Source organism: Colobus angolensis, unplaced genomic scaffold (genome assembly GCF_000951035.1).
Source record: "Colobus angolensis palliatus isolate OR3802 unplaced genomic scaffold, Cang.pa_1.0 Scaffold160, whole genome shotgun sequence".
In the NCBI taxonomy this organism is placed as follows: Eukaryota; Metazoa; Chordata; class Mammalia; order Primates; family Cercopithecidae; genus Colobus; species Colobus angolensis.
The window spans coordinates 7,717,250-7,738,283 of NW_012114711.1; the positions used below are offsets into that span (position 1 = coordinate 7,717,250).

Sequence of the window (21,034 nt, forward strand, 5' to 3'; positions counted from 1 at the left end):
ACCCTGAATTCCTCAAAAGGCTGGACCCTGTCTTCTTCATCTTTGGATCCCACAGACCTATCATAGTTACCACACCAATTGCTGCCATTCTTTCTAAAGGCACCTCCTCCAAGAAGCCTTCACAGCTCCAACTGGTGGAGAGCAGAGACGTTACCAAGGCTCCACCTCAATCATATCCATAGCAAATCTTACCATAGTGCATCTTGATTCATCTGAATGGCACTCAATCTTTCCTCAACAAACTAGGAGCTTCTTAACAGCAAGACTTGTGTTACACATCTCTGTATCCCAAGAGTATATATAGCCTGATACTACAGTAGATACTCAGGAAATGTAGGCTGACTCCAGTGCTACAGGGCTTTGCCTTGGGCCCTGTCCCATTCATACTATATCAATGACTTTAAAACAGCCAAATCTGTTGGTTATAATAAATTGGAAGGGAAAGCTACCACCATTGAAGACAGCACTGATAGCCAGAATGATTTCTATAAGCTGTCTCTCAAGGTTGAAACCCATAAACAAAATGAAATCTCATGGAGAGATGAGATAGGCATTGCATGAAGTTTCAAAATGCACGTACAAAACAAAGAAAAGATTCAAAATTCTTAAAAATATTTCTTAAAAAATAACTGCATGTAAAAAATAGCTACATAAAAAAAAAAATCGCTGTGTAACACCACCACTAGGGGAGACCTTGCCTGAGATCAACATGGGAGAAAAATGCAAGTTTTATTTGGCTACAAGCTTAACAGGAACCATCAGTGAGATATTGTTCTTCGTTACTACTGCAGCTACTACTCATAGTAACAGTAGTAGTGCCCATAGTAGTGGTGGTATAGCACTGACAGCAATTAGGATGGAAGCTACCATGTATCACATGCTATTTGCCAAACATTGTGGTAAGTACCGTACTACACTCTCTCACTTCCTTACAGCTATGAAGTAGGAATCTTCATCCCCGTTTAAGAAGGAAGCAAACTGAGTCTCAGAGCACTTAAGTGACTTGCACAGGGTCACACATCTGGCAAGCCACAGTTACAGTGACAAGATTCAAACCCAGCTTGATTGGCATCCACTAACCAAACCCTTAACTGCAGACATAATCTGAGACCTGATGAGACAGAATGAATAAAAAAAGGATAGTCCCACTATTATTTGCATCTATCCAACAACATCTAGAACACTGTGTATAATTCTGCGTGTCCATTTACACAAAGGGGCATTTTCCCCCAATTCATGTTATTCAGAGGAATGTAACTGGGTTGCCCTGAATTGCAAACCCAGTTATCCCAGGTGCAGCAGAAGAATGGGAATGCTTATCTAGAAACAGAAAAATGGGTGGGGCAGGGGAGACACAATAACTGTCCTTAGGTATCTCAAGAGCTTGTATGTACAAGGCAGAAGGAAGATACTTTCTTATTCTCAGCAACGGCAGAATGAGGGCCACTGAGTTGACACTTCAAGGAGGATTTGAGTTGGACAGAGGAACCTTCAGTGAGAACATCTGACAAGGCAGTAAGTTGCCCCAAGTGTTGGAGAGTTCTTGTTCACCAAGAAGCTTTTAGCAAGAGGCTGCAGGACCACAGCTGTCAGGGGTATCAAAGAAGGAATTCCTACAAGGTGAGAGGTTAGAGGAGGTTTCCACTTCCCACCTTTCAGATAACCCCCTGACCCTCCAAACTAAGGAGGCCATGGTGCATTTTAGTGTTCTGCTCTTTTTGCTCAGGAAGAATCAGTAGTTGTAACATGAGGCTCCGAGGGTTATTTTGTCCCGAATTGGAAACAAATGGTATTTCTAACATCGTCCAAATAGTAACTGGAATTAGAATTCGCTCTTTTCAAGCAAGAAGCATATGTTCAGATAATGTGTTTGGAAATGTGTCTGCAGGATCTAAATATCTGAACTATACATTTGAGTTTATTTCTACTTCTCAATAGTTCTATTTTATTGGGTGAAGAACCTTGCAACTGATCCACAGTGAAAAATTACAATGGGTAAATATTAGTACTTCCTCCAGAAGACATTCATCTTCCACTAGGGATAAGGAGATAAAATTATTTTCCCAAACATAGTCCCAAAAGGCTGTTATTTTGATCACCTTGTTTTGCCCTTGGCATTTACTATGTATAACTTGTAGCCGTATTAAATTTATTATCAGGTGAACTTCATTATCACTTTCGTGCTCTTTTTCATTTTGAACACTAGGTTAGTTCTCCATCAAACTGATTTATTCATGTCCTCAGAATGTCCTGATCAAAAACATGTGAGTGGGCCAGGGACAGTGGCTCATGCCTGTAATCCTAGCACTTTGGGAGACTGAGACAGGTGAATCATCTGAGGTCAGGAGTTCGAGACCAGCCTGACCAACATGGTGAAACCCCATCTCACCTGAAAATACAAAATTAGCCAGGCGTGGTGGCACATGACACATGCCTGTAATCCCAGCTACTTGGGAGGCTGAGGCAGAACAATCACTTGAACCCAGGAGGTGGAGTTTGCAGTGAGTTGAGATAGTGCCATTGCACTCCAGTCTGGGCAACAAGAAGGAAACTGTCTCCAAAAATCAAAACCAAACAAAACAAAAAACATGTGAGTGAAGGCCTTATGGCAGGGAAAAATTCTTAATCAACTTCCTCCCTCAGCCCCCAGCACATACTAGGTACTCAATGAATGCTTGCTTGAAATGATAAGACTGTTGATGGGACCATCAATGGGTATGAAAGTCTTAATTAAGGAGAAAGATGACATGATATTTACCGGTTTTTGCCAGACCGAGAAAATGGCAGTCTCATCGCCTGGGCAGAGGAAGATCAGGAGGCAAGCTAAGTAACAGTCTCATGCTTCTGTTGCACACTGAGACACAGTGGTGGGAGGCCAGAGGATCATGGGGAAGAGGAACAATCAAGTGTGGAGTTTAGAGGATCTAAAAAACTACTGTGAGTCCAAGCCCTAAGCCCTATCATGCAATGACAAAGAAGGATCTGAGCAGGGTCAACAAGTATGGCATCTGCAAGCATGAGTATACATGCTAATCTCTGGCCAGAGAACTGGTATGTGCCCCAAATGTACTTAATGTGCTATGTGTGGATAGGCAAGAGCTCAGAGGGGTGGCCTCTGCACACCGCGGAGGACAGACAAGGAGGGCTTATCCTAGGTCAGTTCTATTTTTTGTGTGTATTTTGTTTGTTTTATTTTTTGAGACCTGGTCTAGCTCTGTTGCCCAGGCTGGAGTGCAGTGGTGTGATCTCGGCTTACTGCAACCTCCACCTCCCAGGCTCAAACCATCCTCTCACCTCAATCTCCCGAGTAGCTGGGACTACAGGCATGTGCCACCATGCCCAGCTAACTTTTTGTGTTTTCTGTAAAGATGAGATTTTGCCATGTTGCCCAGGCTGGTCTCAAACTCCTGAGCTCAAGCGATCCTCCCACCTCAGCCTCCCAGAGTGCTGGGATTACAGGCATGAGCCACTGCACCCAGCATATCCCAGGTCAATTGCATACATCAAACAACCCTGAGAAACAGAGGACACTTTCCAAAACATCGAGAGCTATACAATCTACTAGACAATCAAATTCCACATTAACGGAAGCAAAACAAACTGAATTTCTGGCTAAAATGTGGTAAGTAGCAGAGATTCATTCAGAGGAGGAATACGTTTTGGAAAACTTTGATCTCACTGGGCTTTAATGAGCAAAGTTTTCATTGAGAGAATGAGTATGTCATAAGCCAACAAAAGGTAAGGGTAAGAGGAATATCAGCAATCATTATTTATAAATATCGTTTTCTTCCCCTCTGCTTCTTTTTTCTTTTTTTCCCCCTATGCTTCTGAAGACCAACGTTTCTCATTAACTCTGCTGATGGAAATAAGCAATATTATAATTAGATAGCCAAAACATAACATAAACAAAAACAGTAAAATAACAACAGTCCTCTGGAAGTGATATAAAGTTTGCACATACAGTGACAAATTAAATTTCACACAATTTCATCCAGTATAATTATTTCCAATTTGTAGACAAGGAAAATGAAGATATATTCCAAATTTAGCAGTAGTCCTTTAATATTAAGTGGCAGAGCTGTAATCCAAGTTACTTTGGTTAATTCCAAAATTAGAGTTCTTTCCCTGACAGCCAAGCGTGGTAGCTCACACCTGTAATCCCAGCACTTTGGGAGGCAGAGGCAGGTGGATCACCAGAGGTTAGGAGTTCAAGACCAGCCTGACCAACATGGTGAAGCCCCGTCTCTACTAAAAATACAAAAAAAAGTAGCTGGGCATGGTTGCATGGGCACCTGTAATCCCAGCTATTCGGGAGGCTGAGGCTGGAGAATTGCTTGTACCTGGGAGGCGGAGGTTGCAGTGAGCCAAGGTTGTGCCACTGCACTCCATCCTGGGTCACAGAGCAAGCCTCCACCTCAAATAAAACAAAAACAAAATTAGAGTTCTTTCCCTGAGAAAAAGACACCACCTAAATGCAACTGTGTCCCTAACAGAGAGGGAAAGATATCACAGATCACCCCATCCTGTCACATCATCAACTGAACAAGTCAGCATGGTACTTTGGTACTGAAAGTGAGTACGCAGATGTGGGAAATCAGAATGCTATATAACCTCTACATATTTCTTTAACTGAAAGCACTACATGGCACCACAGATTAATATTCGTCTCAGACTTAGGCAACTGAGAAGCAAATAACCACAAATTTTTTGCAAAAACCACATTATTATTGGGTTAAAATACATTGCAGCACTGGCCATATACTAGATTGTGTCTGTGAGGAGGGGAATGAGGCCATCTTAATGTGGCACCTCCACAGGACACACACATGGGACACACACACACACACACACACACACACATGCTAACCAAGCTGACCCTTTTTTCACATGGCCAAATACCTCATCTTCTCTTAGATGTGTACAAAGCACACACGGCTGTTTCCACAACCTGCTTTTGCCATAAATGACTGCCCAATAAAATAAAAACTAATGATTAACTTTTGCTCCCTGGAAATCACTGAATAAGAAAAATATATTTCCTGAATAGCCTTTGCATACAGAGCACTGATATTCCCAAGCTCTCCAAAGAAGCTTTAAAATGACTTGCCTTTGTGAGTTAGTCACAGAACTAACATAAATACATGACATAGAAGAGGTCAGTTCCTGAATTGAAATATTTACTAACCACATGGATATTTTGGTTCTAAACTTTCCCTGAAAATGTCTCTTCTAACCAGCCTCTGCTTATGAAACACCTGGAGTCTGGACAGTCACCAAACTCCCCCAATTCCGTATATCTGGAATTGGTATTATTGTAGGGTCAATAATTATATACAGGTTATTTGCTAAGCACTAGAGATACATAGTCCATTAGGGAAGAAAAGCAAATAAATTAAGATCTCAGAGAGAAATAGGACTTAACCAGACCCGATGAGAACTACCACAGCTGTGAAGAATTGCAGGGCTCAAATCCTAGAGAGGTGAAACTGTTGTCCTTAGATATCTATTGCCTCAAATGGCAGATGTAAGGCTGAGAAGCTGAGCAGAACTTTCAACAGACTCATGGCCTGAGGAAATAACAAAATTGGAGTTCAAGGCCCTCCAAGGTGGGGAGGATCTATGGTAAAACCCCTAGACTTTTGGTTGGCACCAAGGGGAACTAGAAATAGTCTGGCCATTACAGAGTCTGAAGCTCTGCTTCAAATCATCTCAATTCCTGACTAGATTAAAGCTAATCTGAAATAGAAGTTTCTAGAAGCAAAGGTAAATCCTCTCCAGAGACACATGACACTATCTAGATCTCAAATAACCTCCACAATTTTTCACATAAAATGTCTGACACTCAGTCAAAACTAACCAGGCATGTGAGAGAAAAAGATGTGACTGAAAGCCAAGAACAACAGAAACAGATCAACCTGGTGGCCAGATATCAGAGTTATCAGACAAACTTTTAAAAATGATGACTGAAAAACACAGTGAAACAGCCCTGCACGCTGACCAGAGCAGCTTAAATAAAACATACTGATGATATCAAGCACTGATGAGAAGAACAGTTTTTGTTTTTTCCTTTGGCTAAGAGAGACAGAAAGTAAACACAGTAAACTGTTAACATTATGTAGTAGGTACACAGTTATCTATTATACTATTGTCTGTACTGTTTTGAATTTTTGTAACATTTCATAATTAACTGTTTAAAAAAGAAAAAAAAAATGTGGCTAGAGAGATCAGCCAGGGTTAAATTATGTTAGCCTTCAGAAGTCATGTGCAAGAATTTATACTTAATCAGCCAAGTGCAGTGTCCCACGTCTGTACTCCCAGCACTTTAGGAGGCCAAGGCGGGAGGATTGCTTGAGGCCAGGAGTTCGAGACCAGCCTGTGTAACAGAGCAAGACCCCATCTCCACAAAAATTAAAAATAAAAGTAATAAGACCTGGTATGGTAGTTCACACACCTGTAGTCCCAGAACTTTGGGGGGCCAAGGTGGGAAGATCACCTGAGGTCAGGAGTTCAAGACCAGTCTGGCCAACATGGCAAAACCCCATTTCTACTAAAAATACAAAAATTAGCTGGGTGTGGTGGCGGGCACCTATAATCCCAGCTACTTGAGAGGCTGAGTCATGAGAATCACTTGAACACGGGAGGCAGAGGCTGCAGTGAGCTGAGATCACACCACTGCACTCCAGCCTGAGGGATACAGTGAGACTCTCTCTCTCAAAAAATAATAATAATAATAATGATAATAATAATAAAAAGATAAAAGTAATGTTTTTAAAAAATATTTTACACTTTATTCTTCAGGTAATAAGAAGGCATTAAAGGATTTTCAACAGGGGAGTGACCGCATGTGACTTGCTATCTATATAGATCAGTCCAGTCTCAATATGACAAAGAGAGGGAAGGCAGGGAGCCCTCTGGGAGGCTGCTGCAGTAACCCAGATGAGGGATGATCATGGCTTTTCTGCTGGCAATGAAGAATAGCTGTAAAGACCTGAATTATAGAGTATGAATTGTCTAAGGATTTGGGGTTTAGTTTTCAAAACTGCTAAATTATATCCCAGTCAAATGAGGAAGCAAAGGAGGCCACTGGGACAAAGAGAAACCTAAAATGAGAACAATTTCATTAGAGCAAGGGCAACATCCAGGATTAAAGCCTGGGATTGGTAAAAAGAAAAATGTGAATTTTTCTGTAAATCCTTAGAAGAAACACAAGTAGTTCTAAAACTGAAAGCTAACAAGCACTCAGCTCCACACCAGATGGTCAGATAGATACATTCAGAACTTGCCAGCATTCTAAGGCCTTGAGCACTCCCTTCCAAGCATGCAGATGCTTTTATCTGAGAGGAAAAAAATTCTACTTCTGATTCTGACAGCAAATGCCAAGCCACATCTTGCCAGTAGAGAAGGACATCTCCCAACCACAAACCCACCTAAAATTTTACAACCTTATTTTCATTTTGACCACTACTTCCACCAGCCCCGCTGCAAATTAAAAGAAACTGAGGAGGGATGACAGTTTCTGAAGAACTCAGCATTTTTATCTGCATCCCCCAAAAAGTAGATCTGTTTCTCTAGATTATTCATGAGCAGCCCATGTGTTATTCTGTGAAGAAAAATTAAGCATATCAAACAACTTTATTCCTGTATTCTGAAAAATCAACCTCAGGCAGAGTCTATTTCTTCAATTGCTCTATAATCCTATATTGAGAAAATATTTAAAAATTAATTTTCTTTATCATTACCCTTTGAGCCTTTTCAAAAGGTTCAGGTTTAAAATTAAGCACATGAAGTACCCAGTCTAGCTAGTTTGGTTATAAATATACATTCCTGGAACTGACTTATGAATGGCTACTTTGCTAGAGATGGGATTTTGCATGATATTTTCCCCCCAATCTGTTCACACCATAAAAAATATTCAGAGATGTTCTTTTTAAAGGAAGCACTTTCCACACACATGCCCATGTAGTGTCTCAATTTGTATACATTCTGCTGGGATAGTTTGGTTTTAGAGGCAGAGTAGTATACTATTTGCATTCAACATTTTTCACATGCCAGAATAAGTAAAACTTAAGACAAACATGGTTGTCTTCTGTTCCCAAGGTATAAGGTGCATTGGCCTGACATACTAAGAGGTTCAGGAATTAATCACTAAATGACACAACTTCCTGCCTTCAACGTTTAACCAGAAAACACCCCTTCTCATTCTCTCCAAACAATGCTGCTGAATCAAAATTTCAACCCATCAGAACTCAGGCAACTAGAGGCATGATAAATACCATCTAACAGATCTTAATAGTTAATAATAAAACAGTAACAAACTTTATAATTATTTATATATCACACTTTGATCAAATTTATGAGACTGAATACAGTTTCTAAAGTTATAGGCAGATTTCCTCAAATAGTTATCACCATCACAATCCAGGAAAAGATAAGATGCTCACAGACATTTTTACAAAATGCTCTAGGGTTGAAATAAGAAACATGTGCTTAACATCCCTTTAGGGAAATCCCAAGATTAATTTCCAGAGTACGTAAATATCCTTTGGAAATACATGAAAGTCTGGCTGCAGACTGCCCAGAGGACAGATGCTACCATTCCAATATACATGCTCTGCGAATAATACTCACCGGGTTAAGCATTTCTTCAACAGAATGATGAACGGTCCACCAGTCTGAAGTCCATTCCCACGCATTCCCCACTATGTTGTATAAGCCATAACCATTGGGAGGGAAGGCATCAACCTAAAAATGAAGAAAAGAAAAATGCTGTCAAACTATTCACCTGGTTTAGAAAAAGTCTTCAGTGCAGAAATGCAGCAAGAGCTTTAATTTCAGAGTATGAATACTGATTTTTATTCCAATAGTCAAAGTACAATTCGGCCAACATAAAGACAAAGAAAGGGGCATTTATTTTTTTTTTTTTGGCTTTGAGCTCTAAGAGAATTCAGAAACCTAAAGAGAGTTCATACTAAATGGCATGAAAGTCAGATAAATTATTCCTAATAGAGTTACTAATATTATCATAAATTAAAAATTTGTATCAAACATTGGGTGAGTAGTGGGAGGATAGAAGATACTTAAGACTTTCAAAATCATTCACAGGAAAATCCCATTGGACCCAATATGAGTCTTGCCATCAGAGCTCAACTTTCCTGGCCACAAAATGTCTTTCAGCACTGAGAGACCCCAAGTCAGTCAGCTCTGTCCTCTCCACAAGTTTCTGCCAACTCATCATCTTATCTTAAGCCTCAAAACTTAAGGGGATTTGTTTTTATAAAGAAAATGTGACTTCATTATCAAGTATATTGGTAACAGAGGGGTTTCGGCCTCTGAAACCTGAGTCTGAGGCAAAGTGTATGCATTCTTCAGCAGAAAATTATACATTTCAAAGGCAGGTCAGACAGTCTGCCACATAATACTGTCACAAACACGGGACCAAAGTGTAGAGTTTTTATAAAAGCAGGGAGAGCAAGAGAAAAAAAAAAATCTAACTGAACAATAGTAAATACAGAATAGTTTTGCTGGCTTAATGGCTTAGCATTTTTCCCAATATTTTAAAATGGAAATTCTCAAACATAAAGGAAAATTTCATTTTTAAAATGAAAAATATATATACATATATCAAGTAATCCTTGGGGGTTTAACAATCTTTTTGTAAATCCATGCTTTTTCCATACTAAATGAAGTAGAATGGAAGGAATGAATAAACTAAAATTCATTCCATGTGGCTTCAGATGGTTTCACATCTACACATGAATATGGAAGCATCTGATGCTTGGGCAATTCAGAGCACTCCAATCAAAGTCACGAAGCTAGTGTGAAAAGAACTTAATCTGGATGAGTTGGAAAGCTGAAAATTCTCACCACACTGCTTCCAAAATCAGCAATCATTATGGAAACAGCAGTACTTATTCATTGGTTCATTCAGTAATTCCATGCACAGTGACTAAAGACAGGGAAGGCTTCAATGACAAATAATGAATGACCTCAACTAGTCTAATGAGGGAGAAAAAAAGAATATGCCCAAAACTCAAAATCTAATTCTGAAAGGCAGAATGGGATGAGTAGGGTAAGAGAGAGAAATAAAATGTCAGAGAAATTCACAAGAGGGAGAAATTTCTGGCTGAAGGCATTCTCCTTTACAAAAGTAGAGTTGTCTGGGCAGATTTCAAATAGGGCTCAGAGTTCAAAAGAGAAAGAAGAGGCCACAGACATAAACAACTTTTTCAACAGTTTGGAGATGATCCAAAAAAACATGGTAGAGTAATAGCTGGAAGGAGTAGGAAGGAAAAGAAGAAATTCAGTTATTTTAGGAAGAAAAGGAAAGGAGCCAGGGGAGCAAGTGCAGTTAAAAGATGAAACATGCCAGGTACAGTGGCTCATGCCTGTAATCCTAGCACTTTGAGAGGTCAAGGTGAGTGGATCACCTGGGGTTAGGAGTTCAAGACTAGCCTGGCCAACATTGTGAAACCCTGTCTCTATTAAAAATACAAAAAAAATTAGCCAGGCAGGTGCATGGCCCATGCCTGTTATCCCAGCTACTCAGGAGGCTGAGGTAGGAGAATTGCTTGAACCCAGGAGGCGGAGGTTACAGTGAGTCAAGATGGCACCACTGCACTCCAGGCTGGGTGACACAGCGAGATTATGTCTCAAACAAACAAACAAAAACAGATGAAACACACACTGGAGGAAGGAATCATTTTCCAGACTCAAAGAGCACAGGTGGAAGTGCTCTCAAATCAGTCTGCCTGAGGTCCTATCTGTGCACCAACACTATTTTTTTTTTTTTTTTTTTTTTTTTTTGTAGACAGGGTCTTGCTCTGTCGCCCAGACTGGAGTACAGTGATGCAATCACAGTTCAGTGCAGCCTCAACTTCCCAGGCTCAAGTGATCCTCCCAGCTCAGCCTCCTGAGTAGCTGGGACCACAGGTGTGCACGACCACACCCGACTAATTTTTGGAATTTTTTTTAGAGATAGGGTCTCCCCATGTTGCCCAGGCTGGTCTTGAACTCCTAGGCTCAAACAAACCTCTTGTCTCAGCCTCCCGAAATGCTGGGATTATAAGCATGAGGCACCAGACCCAGTGACACCAACAGTTAACAGCTAACATTAGGCAAGCAACTTAACCTATATTTCGTCTGTAAAATGGGAAAAATAATAGTACCTACTCAAGGGTTTGGGTATTTTTTTCTTTACCCACCTTAAATAATTTGATGTTTAAGTGAGGTAGAATGTGGAGGTCACCACCCCTAAAATTACCATACGTGAGTATGCCACTAAGGAAAATAAAAATTTTAACTGCCTGCTGTTAAACCAATCCACTAACTAAAGCTTCCTCTCAGGAGCCTCAAAAGCAAACAAATGTATATGAGAATATTCCTGGCACATTTTCAGATGAATGAGTTGATATGCATTAAAGCCAAAACTAATCATTGTGTAACAAGCAGCATAGCAAAATGTAAATTCTTTAGGCTCACTGGGGTCAAAATAGTTTGCTCAGTATAAAATCAGATCTAGCTGGGTCTGGTGGCTCATGCCAGTAATCCCAGCACTTTGGGAGGTTGAGGAAGAAGGATAGCTTGAGGCCAGGAGTTCAAGACCAACCAAGGAAACACAATGAGACCCCATCTCCATTAAAAAAAATTTTTTTTTTTGGAGATGGAGTCTCTGTCACCCAGGCTGGAGTACAGTGGCCTGATCTCAGTTCACTGCAATCTCTGCCTCCTGGGTTCAAGTGATTCTCCTGCCTCAGTCTCCTGAGTAGCTGGGATTACAGGTGCACACTGTCACGCCCGGCTAATTTTTTTGTATTTTAGTAGAGATGGGGTTTCACCGCGTTTCCCAGTCTGGTCTCTAAATCCTGAGTTCAGGCAATCTACCTGCCTCGACCTCCCAAAGTGCTGGGATTACAGGCATGAGCCACCGTGCCTGGCCCCACCAAAATTTTTAAATTAACTGGGTATGGTGGTGTGCACCTGTAGTCCCAGCTACTTGGGAGGCTGGGGTAGAAGAATCACTTGAGCCCAGGAGGCTGAGGTTGCAGCAAGCTGTGATCATGCCACTGCACTCCAGCCTGGGCAACAGAGCAGGACCCTGTTTCAAATAAATAAAATCAGACCTGAAATAATAAATACATGAAATATCAGGTCAGGGAGCTATTTCCCTGTAGTCCATTTCATCATCAAAGTTAAATTCCTGCTCCAATTGACCAGAGCATGTGGACACAAAAGAGCAGCTTAGATGGACTTGAGATACTACGTGTAAATGATTTCCATAAGATAGAGATCTCATTAAGTCTCATTCTAAACACAGATGGCAGCTGTCTCTCTCTGGCTGGCTTGCTTGCTTTCTCCTCTAGTCCTGTTTGTCAAATTGGTTCCTTTAGGACTCCCAGTAAATGTTCTAATTTGTTTTAGTAACTTCCATGGCAACTTCTTCAGGTTAATTTCCTACACATATGCTGAACTTCCAGTTAAATATTCCAATTCTAAACATCTGTAGAGTGTCCTTATTTCATACTGAACAATGTGTTTTTTGAAAAGGTACACTGATTTTAAAAGAGTAAATGGCTCTATATTCCTTGGTAGCTCATGTAATTAAATAGAAAAGAAACTCTGTAGCTGCAAGTGCTGTCAAATATGCATAACTGTCCAAGAAAACCTTGTCATGGCCTTTTGCTAAAATGAACAGGCACTTATATCATTTGTTGGTTCATCAAAAATGCTTATCACAGGCCAGGCGCAGTGGCTCAGGCCTGTAATCCCAACACTTTGGGAGGCCGAGGCAGATGGATTGCCTGAGCTCAGGATTCGGAGACCAGACTGGGAAACACGGTGAAACCCTGTCTCTACTAAAACACAAAAAAATTAGCCAGGCGTGGCAGCGTGCACCTGTAATCCCAGCTATTCAGGAGGCTGAGACAGGAGAATCGCTTGAACCCAGGAGGTGGAGATTGGAGTGAGCCAAGATCATGCCACTGCACTCCAGCCTCGGCAAGAGTAAGACTCCATCTCAAAAAAAAGAAAAAGAAAAAGAAAAGAAATGATTATCACGGTCTTGTCCAAATGAGGGCCATGAAGGCCATCGCCTGTGTCTTTGGAACGGAGCTCACCCATCTTTCAGGACCAACTGATCCTGTTCAACTGCTGATCACACAGACCCTCCTGCACTTTGGCTCTCAAAGCGCTTATTTGAATATTTGCTACTAGGACAACTAACAATTGCATCTACAGCTCCACCCAGACCCATACCTAGGCTTCAAGCTATACTGCAGCTGCCTTGCATGTCACACCCCGGCATGCATGAGGGGGATCCAGCCTGTTACGGCCCTTTTCCTGCCAGCATCTCTAGTGTGTCCACTGCCTAAGAAGGCCGAATATGGGCCTGGTGGCCCAGTGCCATCCATTTTCAGGGTCAGATGCATCCACAGGTCAGTTGTTATACACTCCTTAGCAGATTCTGACTTTAACAGCTACTGTCCTGCTGTCTGTAACAACCAATACCTTTCCTGGAGTCTAATGAGCATCCACAGCAGGCACCTTCACTGACATTCTGTGCATCCTGCAGTACCACTTCTGCTGAACCAAAAGTAGCTCACTGGGCACCTTCATTCCACACCCAGCTCCATACCAGCAAGCCAGGCTTCCTACCCATTTAAAATTTGAGAAAAGGTTGAGATCATTTTTTTCCCAAGACCTCTAATCAGTCACTTTTTCTAATAAAACGATTCGCCTGCAATAGGAGCTCATTCTAAGGGAAACGTCAGAGGAAACAGCTACTAGGTTTGATAAGTCATTTGCTGCTACCAAATAATGCATCCATTTCCCATGAGTTTGTGTTGGTTTATTACATATGCAACTCACATATATGGAATTTTATACACATATGCACTCATATACTTATTTAAGGGACAAATACTCTCATGCAGTATTTTGTTTCTTATATTAATTCCACCCTAAGAAGTATAATGCTTTATTTATTTATTCATTCATTCATTCATTCATTCATTCGATACAGAATCTCACTCTGTCGCCCAAGTTAGAGTGCAGTGGCGCGATCTCGGCTCACTGCAACCTCCACCTCCAGGGTTCAGACAATTCTCCTACCTCAGTCTCCACATAGCTGGGATTACAGGTGCCCGCCACCATGCCTGGTTAATTTTTACATTATTACTAGAGGCAGGATTTCATCATGTTGGCCAGGCTGGTCTTGAACTCCTGACCTCAGGTGATCAACCAGCCTCAGCCTTCCAAAGTGCTGGGATTACAGGTATGAGCCATCGTGCCTGGGCCAGAACTATAATGTTTTAACTACTATAGCTCAAAATAATCTTTCATTTCTGTTAGGTCAAGTGTCTCTTTGTTCTTCATCTTTTCTAAAAATCTCTTGTTCTTTCTCTACTGCTTGTTTAGTTTTTCAGTTTAAATCTTGGAATCACTTGGTGATGTTTCCAATAGCTTGTCTGTGTCACACTTAGAAATAAATTTTTATCCCTGCACTTTGGGAGGTCAAGGCGGGTGGATCACCTGAGGTCAGGAGTTAGAGATCAGCCTGGCCAAGACAATGAAACCCCATCTCTACTAAAAATACAAAAAATTAGCCGGGCTTGGTGGCAGGCGCCTGTAATCCCAGCTACTTGGGAGGCTGAGGTGGAAGAATTGCTTGAACCTGGGAGGTGGAGGTTGCAGTGAGCTGAGATCGTGCCACTGTGCTGCAGCCTGGGCAACAAGAGTGAAACTCCATCTCAAAAAAAGAAAAAGAAAAAGAAAAAAAATTGGAAGAACAATTACTGCATGAAACAAAAAGACAAATTTTTTTTAAATGACTACTGTTAGAAGGGTTGTTGGAAGAAAATTATTCTCTGTAACAACAAACCCAGTAAAGGGCTATTTCTCCACCACAAGATTTCCTTTCTCACAGTGTCAAGAAAAAATAAAAATGTGTTTGCTATGCTGTGAATAATGGTGTCCCCTCGAAAATTCATATTGAGACTTAATCCCCAATGCAACAGAATTAACTTGGTTTTTCTTTTTTTGTTTTTTTGTTTGTTTGTTTGTTTGTTTGTTTGTTTTGAGACAGAGTCTTGGTCTGTCACCCAGGCTGGAGTGCAGTGGCACAATCTCGGCTCACTGCAACCTCCGCCTCCTGGGTTCAAGTGATTCTCCTACCTTAGCCTCCCGAGTAGCTGGGATTACAGGTGCCTGCCACCACGCCTGACTAATTTTTGTATTACTACAAAAGACAGGGTTTTGCCGTGTTGGCCAGGCTGGTCTCAAACTCCTGACCTCAAGTAATACACCTGCCTCGGCCTCCCAAAGTGCTGGGATTATACACGTGAACCATTGTGCCCCATTGGGGATTAACTTAATCCTCAATGCAAGTATGGCCTCTGAGGGTGTGACGAAATCATGAGGGCTCCTCCCTCATGAGTGGGAACAGCACCATTATAAAAGAGCTCAAGGTTGAAGGGAGTGCTCTTTTGTCCTTCTTCTGCCTTCTGCCAGGTGAGGACACAGCGTTAGTCCCCTTTGGCAGATACGGTCAACCCCAATCATGCTGGTGCCTTGGTCTTGGACCTCCCAGCCTCCAGAACTGTAAGAAATAAATGTCTGTTGTTTATAAATTATCCAGTCTGTGGTATTTTGTTACAGCAGCACAACAGGACTAAGACACTCTTTAACATGGCTTTATGAGCGTGTGATTATGCCAACAAAAGGACGGTGAGAAAGGAACTCTTGTACACCCATAGAGGAAACCATGCCCCAAGCATTCTGCAAAATCATTCTACCATATATCTGAAACTCTTCCCAAGAAAGTTTTCTAACCTTTGACTCAGTTATTTTACTGCTGGGAATCTATCTTTAAAAAATCATCAAAGGGCCGGGTGCAGTGGCTCATGCCTATAATCCCAACACTTTGGGCGGCTGAGGCGGGAGGATCACCTGAAGTCAGGAGTTCAAGACCAGCCTGGCCAACATGGTGAAACCCTGTCTCTGATAAAAATACAAAAATTAGCCAGGCGTGGTGGTGTGCACCTGTCATCCCAGCTACTTGGGAGGTTGAAACGGGAGAATTGCTTGCACCCAGGAGACAGAGGTTGCAGTGACCCAAGATTACACCACTGCACTACAGCCGGGGTGACAGAGTGAGGCTCCGTTTCAAAAATAAATAAATAAACAGATAGATAATTAAGCAAATAAAATGGCTCAAGGTTGAAGTGAGTGCTCTTTTGCCCTTCTTCTGCCTTCTGCCAGGAGAGTTCCTTCTGGTGGATGCAGCCAACATCAATCATGCTGGTGCTTTGGTCTTGGACTTCCGAGCCTCCAGAATTGTGAGAAATAAATTTCTGTTGTTTACAAATTATCCAGTCTGTGGTATTTTCTTACAGCAGCACAAAGGGACTAAGACTAAGTCATGGCTTTATGAGTATATGATTATGCCAACAAAAGAACGGTGAGAAAAGAACTCTTATACACCCACAGAGGAAAACATGCCCCAAGCGTTCTGGAAAACAATTTGGCCATATATCTGAAACTCTTACCAAGAAAGTTTTCTAGCCTTTGACTGAATTATTTCACTGCTGGGAATCTATCTTTCAAAAATCATCAAAGATGTAGGTTAATATTTATGTACAAGATGTTCACTGTAGAGAAAAAAAAAAAAAGAAATAACCTGTTTCTGATAAATACATTGGGGTTTGTTTATATGATAGGTTACCCAGCTGCTGAAAGACAATGTATTTGTGGCATACTGCTAATGACAGATGAAATGTTTCTGATATAGTCCCTGCCTATAATTTAAAACTATTTAAAATAGTCGGATTTTAAATACTGTATCCAGTCTGACCTAAATGCAATATGTAAAAAAATATGATACATATACACCAGAAACACATACGCTGGCAAATATGGTAGTTAAGAGCATGGGCTTTGGAAACAAACCGACCTGGTTCAAATTCCAGCTGTGCCGCTTTCCAGCTGTGTAACTTTGAGCAAGTTAGTTAACCTCTCTGTGCCTCAGAATGCTCACCTGGAAAATGGGGATAATAGTACCTACCTTACAGAGTTGAATGGATAGTAAATGAGACAATTCATGCAAATGCCTTAGCACAATGCCCGGCACGTTGCAAGCACTCAACAACTACAAGCCATTATTAGCATCATCAACACAGAGAACAAACGGGGAAGAAATGCACCGATATGCTAACAGGGGTTATTTCTGGGTGGTAGAATTCCAGGTCAGTTTAGCTTTCTCCTTTATAGTCTTCTTGTTTTTCCAAATATTCTACAATAAGTATTATGGAATTAGAAAAGAAAATCCATTATACAAAAAGAGCATCTGATGAATTATTAGTATTTACTACGTGCAACAGTGAATGCATACGCGAAGGGAACACCATGTGAGTCAGAAAATGAGCAATGCCTTTCACCCATGTCTACTGGGAGCCGCAGTTCTCAGCAGCTGCCACCCTCCTGCAGAGGTCTCATTACTCACGGGCGCAGTTCCTTGGAAGCCGTCCTCGCCGGTGTTGGTCACCGGAAACTCGCCCTGCCAAATGTTGGCATAATGCTGGCCTTTGGGCTGCAGTTTGTTGCCCCACGGGAAAAGTCTGTCAGAAGAGACACAGGCATCAGCCTGTCAAACAGGCACAGGTTTTGGATTAAAGTCAAGAGAAGGGATGCAATGAAAAAGAGAACATTGCTCACTTGTTCTGAGTGAGCCTTTTAAAATATATATATATAAATAAATAAAGCTTTTAATCAGGATTTATTTTCAATTTCTTTATAACTTCTCATGTCACGTCCACAACAGCCTCAGTCTTGTCCAGGTACTCAGGAGGCCTGAAATAAATCACAAAACTAAAAGAAGGACTTACAGAAAGTGGGAGAGTAGACCTCACTTTGGACTTATATGGTAGCATGAGGCACCACCACACCACACTTTTTTATAAAGCCTGGGCTATTTTAAGGAGCCTTTCCTAGAAGATGTGAACCCAACATGAGTTTTCTGTCTCATGGCTCTAGAAGCAGAGAAATACTGCTGCTTCAGGAGATGCCCAAAATAAGAAAATGCTAAAAGCAAGGCAGTCTGCCAAGAAGCTCTAAGCAGTGATATGTAACTCAAGGGGGGTTGAATTGCTAGGACTTGCTTTGGGACTGCAGGGAGCCCACTTGGCCAGACACTTGGTTTAGGGGTGATAAAAGATTTGTAAACCATTCTCCAGTGTCTTCTAAGTAATTTTGTGGAAAAATAAGAAAAAGAATTATTGTCATTGCTAACTTTCTAACCAAAGTAAGTTCCATGGAGTTTTTTTTTGTTGTTTGTTTGTTCAAATGATCAACATATTGTCAGGCAAGATGAGACCCTCTAAGTACCTATTGTGCAGGCCTCCCCGACAGCTGTATTCCCACTCGGCTTCTGTGGGCAGCCGCTTCCCTGCCCACGTGCAGTAGGCAACCGCATCATTCCAGGAGACATGGAGAACTGGATGATCCGGCCTGGTGAACAGCAGAAGTAGAATGAAAAGCAGCACCAACCACAACAGGAAGCAGGAACTGGCTTCAGCAAAGCGCCCATAATCCCCCTCATTTCAATCTGTGACACTGAGGTCATCCTGGTCCTGAAGTCAAACCCCAGCCATGCTACATCTGTCACACTCCACCAAGGGTTTCTGACAAGCCAGGCTCCAAAATGGGTTACAGTTCCACTGGGAGCTAGACTGAAAACATTTTTTCACTTTGTAGGCTTGGACCCCCACAGAAGTTCATTGCTATGGCAGACGCAGAGATACTCCAGCTGCTAGGAGGGCCATCAGCAGAAGCTTCTAGCTCCTTTGGGGTTTAGCAGAGCTGAGAGCCATCTCAGAGCCACCAGTGACTAACCAACCACAGCAGGGGCATACAGACCCAGCCATTTCAGCCTACAGTGGCTCAACCTAAGGGCCACATACACCCTAGAGGCCCCTGCATTGCCTGGAGCTTGGTTGGACCTGCACTGTGGCTTTGATTTTTCCCTCTGCCTGGTCCTGCTCTAGCCCCCTCCTTTCCACAGGTGTGGAGCCCTAACATTCTGCATCCTAAACTCTATCTCAGCCTCTGTTTCCACAGAACCCAACCCGTGACCCTTGGCTTTCAATTCTGTGTCTTTCTACTTTTCCTCTACAGGTGGCCAGTCTTTTTTTTCCTGAGGGTATAAAGGGTGTGGAAGCTTGGTAAAAAAAAAAACAGAGAAAAAGGGGATAGACTCATTCACCCAGCACTAGATGGCTTTGGATGAATTCCCTGCTCACTTTTTTTCAAGTGGGCTACACATTCCTAGTCCATTCCTTATACACCTTTCAATTCCCCACAGTAATTACATCAGGCCTTTCCTTTATTCTTTCAACAAACATCTACTGAGTACCTATCACGTGCCAGTCACTGTTTCCCAGCACAGCCCAGAGAGGTACTCCTCTCAGAAGACCCATTGGTGTTGACTGCATGAATAACATACATTTCCCTTTGGGTTTTCCTTCCTCCCTTAGCTTTTTCCTCTGTTACTAAATTCAGGAAAGCAGATATTAACTGGGAGCTAAGAAGCCAAGTCCACCTGAGAAGCCCAGGAATCCTATAACTTCCACCTTGAAGCCTAATTTCAGCACAGAGGTTTCCAATTCAGGCTTTGAAAGACGTTTGACTTTTGTCAAGGGGCTGTATCCCTAAAGCTGAACTTCCTATACTCCCAGTTCCCTGACAATGAGGGCAATAACCAAGAATGTTGTTAAAAATAGTGACTTAAAAATTGCATCTGAAAAATTAGGTTAGAAGAGTAGGTTTCTTGGGCTGCTGAGATGCTGAGTCCTAACCCAAACCTTGCTCCAACTCCAGGGTTTAAAGTGTTACTCTATTTTTGCTTGAGATAATTATTTCCTTGCCACCCTGGAGACTTGCTGACCGACTTGGCTCTCTGTGGTTTTCCAGTTACATGGTGGCTTCAAAGAATTCCAATCCGGGACTAAAGATCATGTGAATCCTATACCCAAGGCCTGGGTTTCTACAGTGGCAACTTGGCAGGACACAATTACTTATCCTTAAGACAGATGTCTCCTTCCTCATAATGACCCACTAATAAGAGAGAATAGAAACAGAATGTAAAGATTAAACAAGTCATGAGGTTTGGAATAGGCCTCTCAAAAGGAGCAGGGAAAATGGGAAGAGGCAACTCTTTGACAGGCCAAATGAGGAAGGAAAGAGGCCACTAATTAAGAGCCTTCTTATGAGCAAGGTGCAATGTTTGGGTCTTTACATACATTATTTCCCACCATCTTATTTTCCTACCAATCAATTACAGTTTGTCATTCTCACCATTTTACAGACGAAGATGCCTACTGAGTTCTTTTGCCAGAGCAAAGGATATCTATTTTGCAATGGAACTTGTCAACTGGGGAAGCAGGGACCAGCCTCACCTGTGCCAAATAGTAGAGTCGGGCCCTTCTGGGTGTCTCCAGTTAGCGCCTTTCACAGGTAACCACCAGGGAGCAGCTGCAACCTCAAAGCAACCCAGAACAGGCTGATGTTAGCTACTAACATCAACTCTAGAAAAACACCAACTTAGTGCATGCAGGAAAAATCTCAATGTCTTCAACTTCCATTTGGGTTACCAAACATATACATTTGCCAGAATACCAAAAAAAAAAAAAAAAAGACTTAAATATGTAAATAAATCTTTAACAAAAGAGTATTATATAATATCATAAAGCATCACAGTGAACAAATATGTATTTAAATGGTGTTTATCTGTAAGAATTTTTTTTTTGAGACGGCGTCTTGCTCTGTCACCCAGGCTGGAGTGCAGGGGGTACAATCTTGGCTCACTGCAACCTCTGCCTCCCAGGTTCAACTGATTCTCCTGCCTCAGCCTCCCAAGCAGCTGGGACTACAGGCACGGGCCACTACGCCCAGCTAATTTTTTGTATTTTTAGTAGAGACGGGGTTTCACCGTGTTAGCCAGGATGGTCTCAATCTCCTGACCTCGTGATCCGCCTGCCTCGGCCTC

At 41.9% G+C, this 21,034-nt stretch overlaps 1 protein-coding gene across 4 annotated transcripts in view; it reads right to left on the minus strand.

Annotated features, from left to right (window-relative positions):
• The window catches only part of SUMF1 (sulfatase modifying factor 1), a 104,547-nt gene that overhangs the window by 36,142 nt on the left and 47,371 nt on the right, over positions 1–21,034 (minus strand). For all 4 annotated transcript variants that reach the window (XM_011937243.1, XM_011937242.1, XM_011937241.1 and 1 more), the window contains 4 exons: positions 20,445–20,527; positions 18,376–18,498; positions 17,495–17,609; positions 8,629–8,742 (listed from right to left, as the gene is read on the minus strand). In XM_011937243.1, coding sequence (XP_011792633.1) covers positions 8,629–8,742; positions 17,495–17,609; positions 18,376–18,498; positions 20,445–20,527 — 435 coding nt within the window. The remainder of the gene's footprint in view (positions 1–8,628; positions 8,743–17,494; positions 17,610–18,375; positions 18,499–20,444; positions 20,528–21,034) is intronic.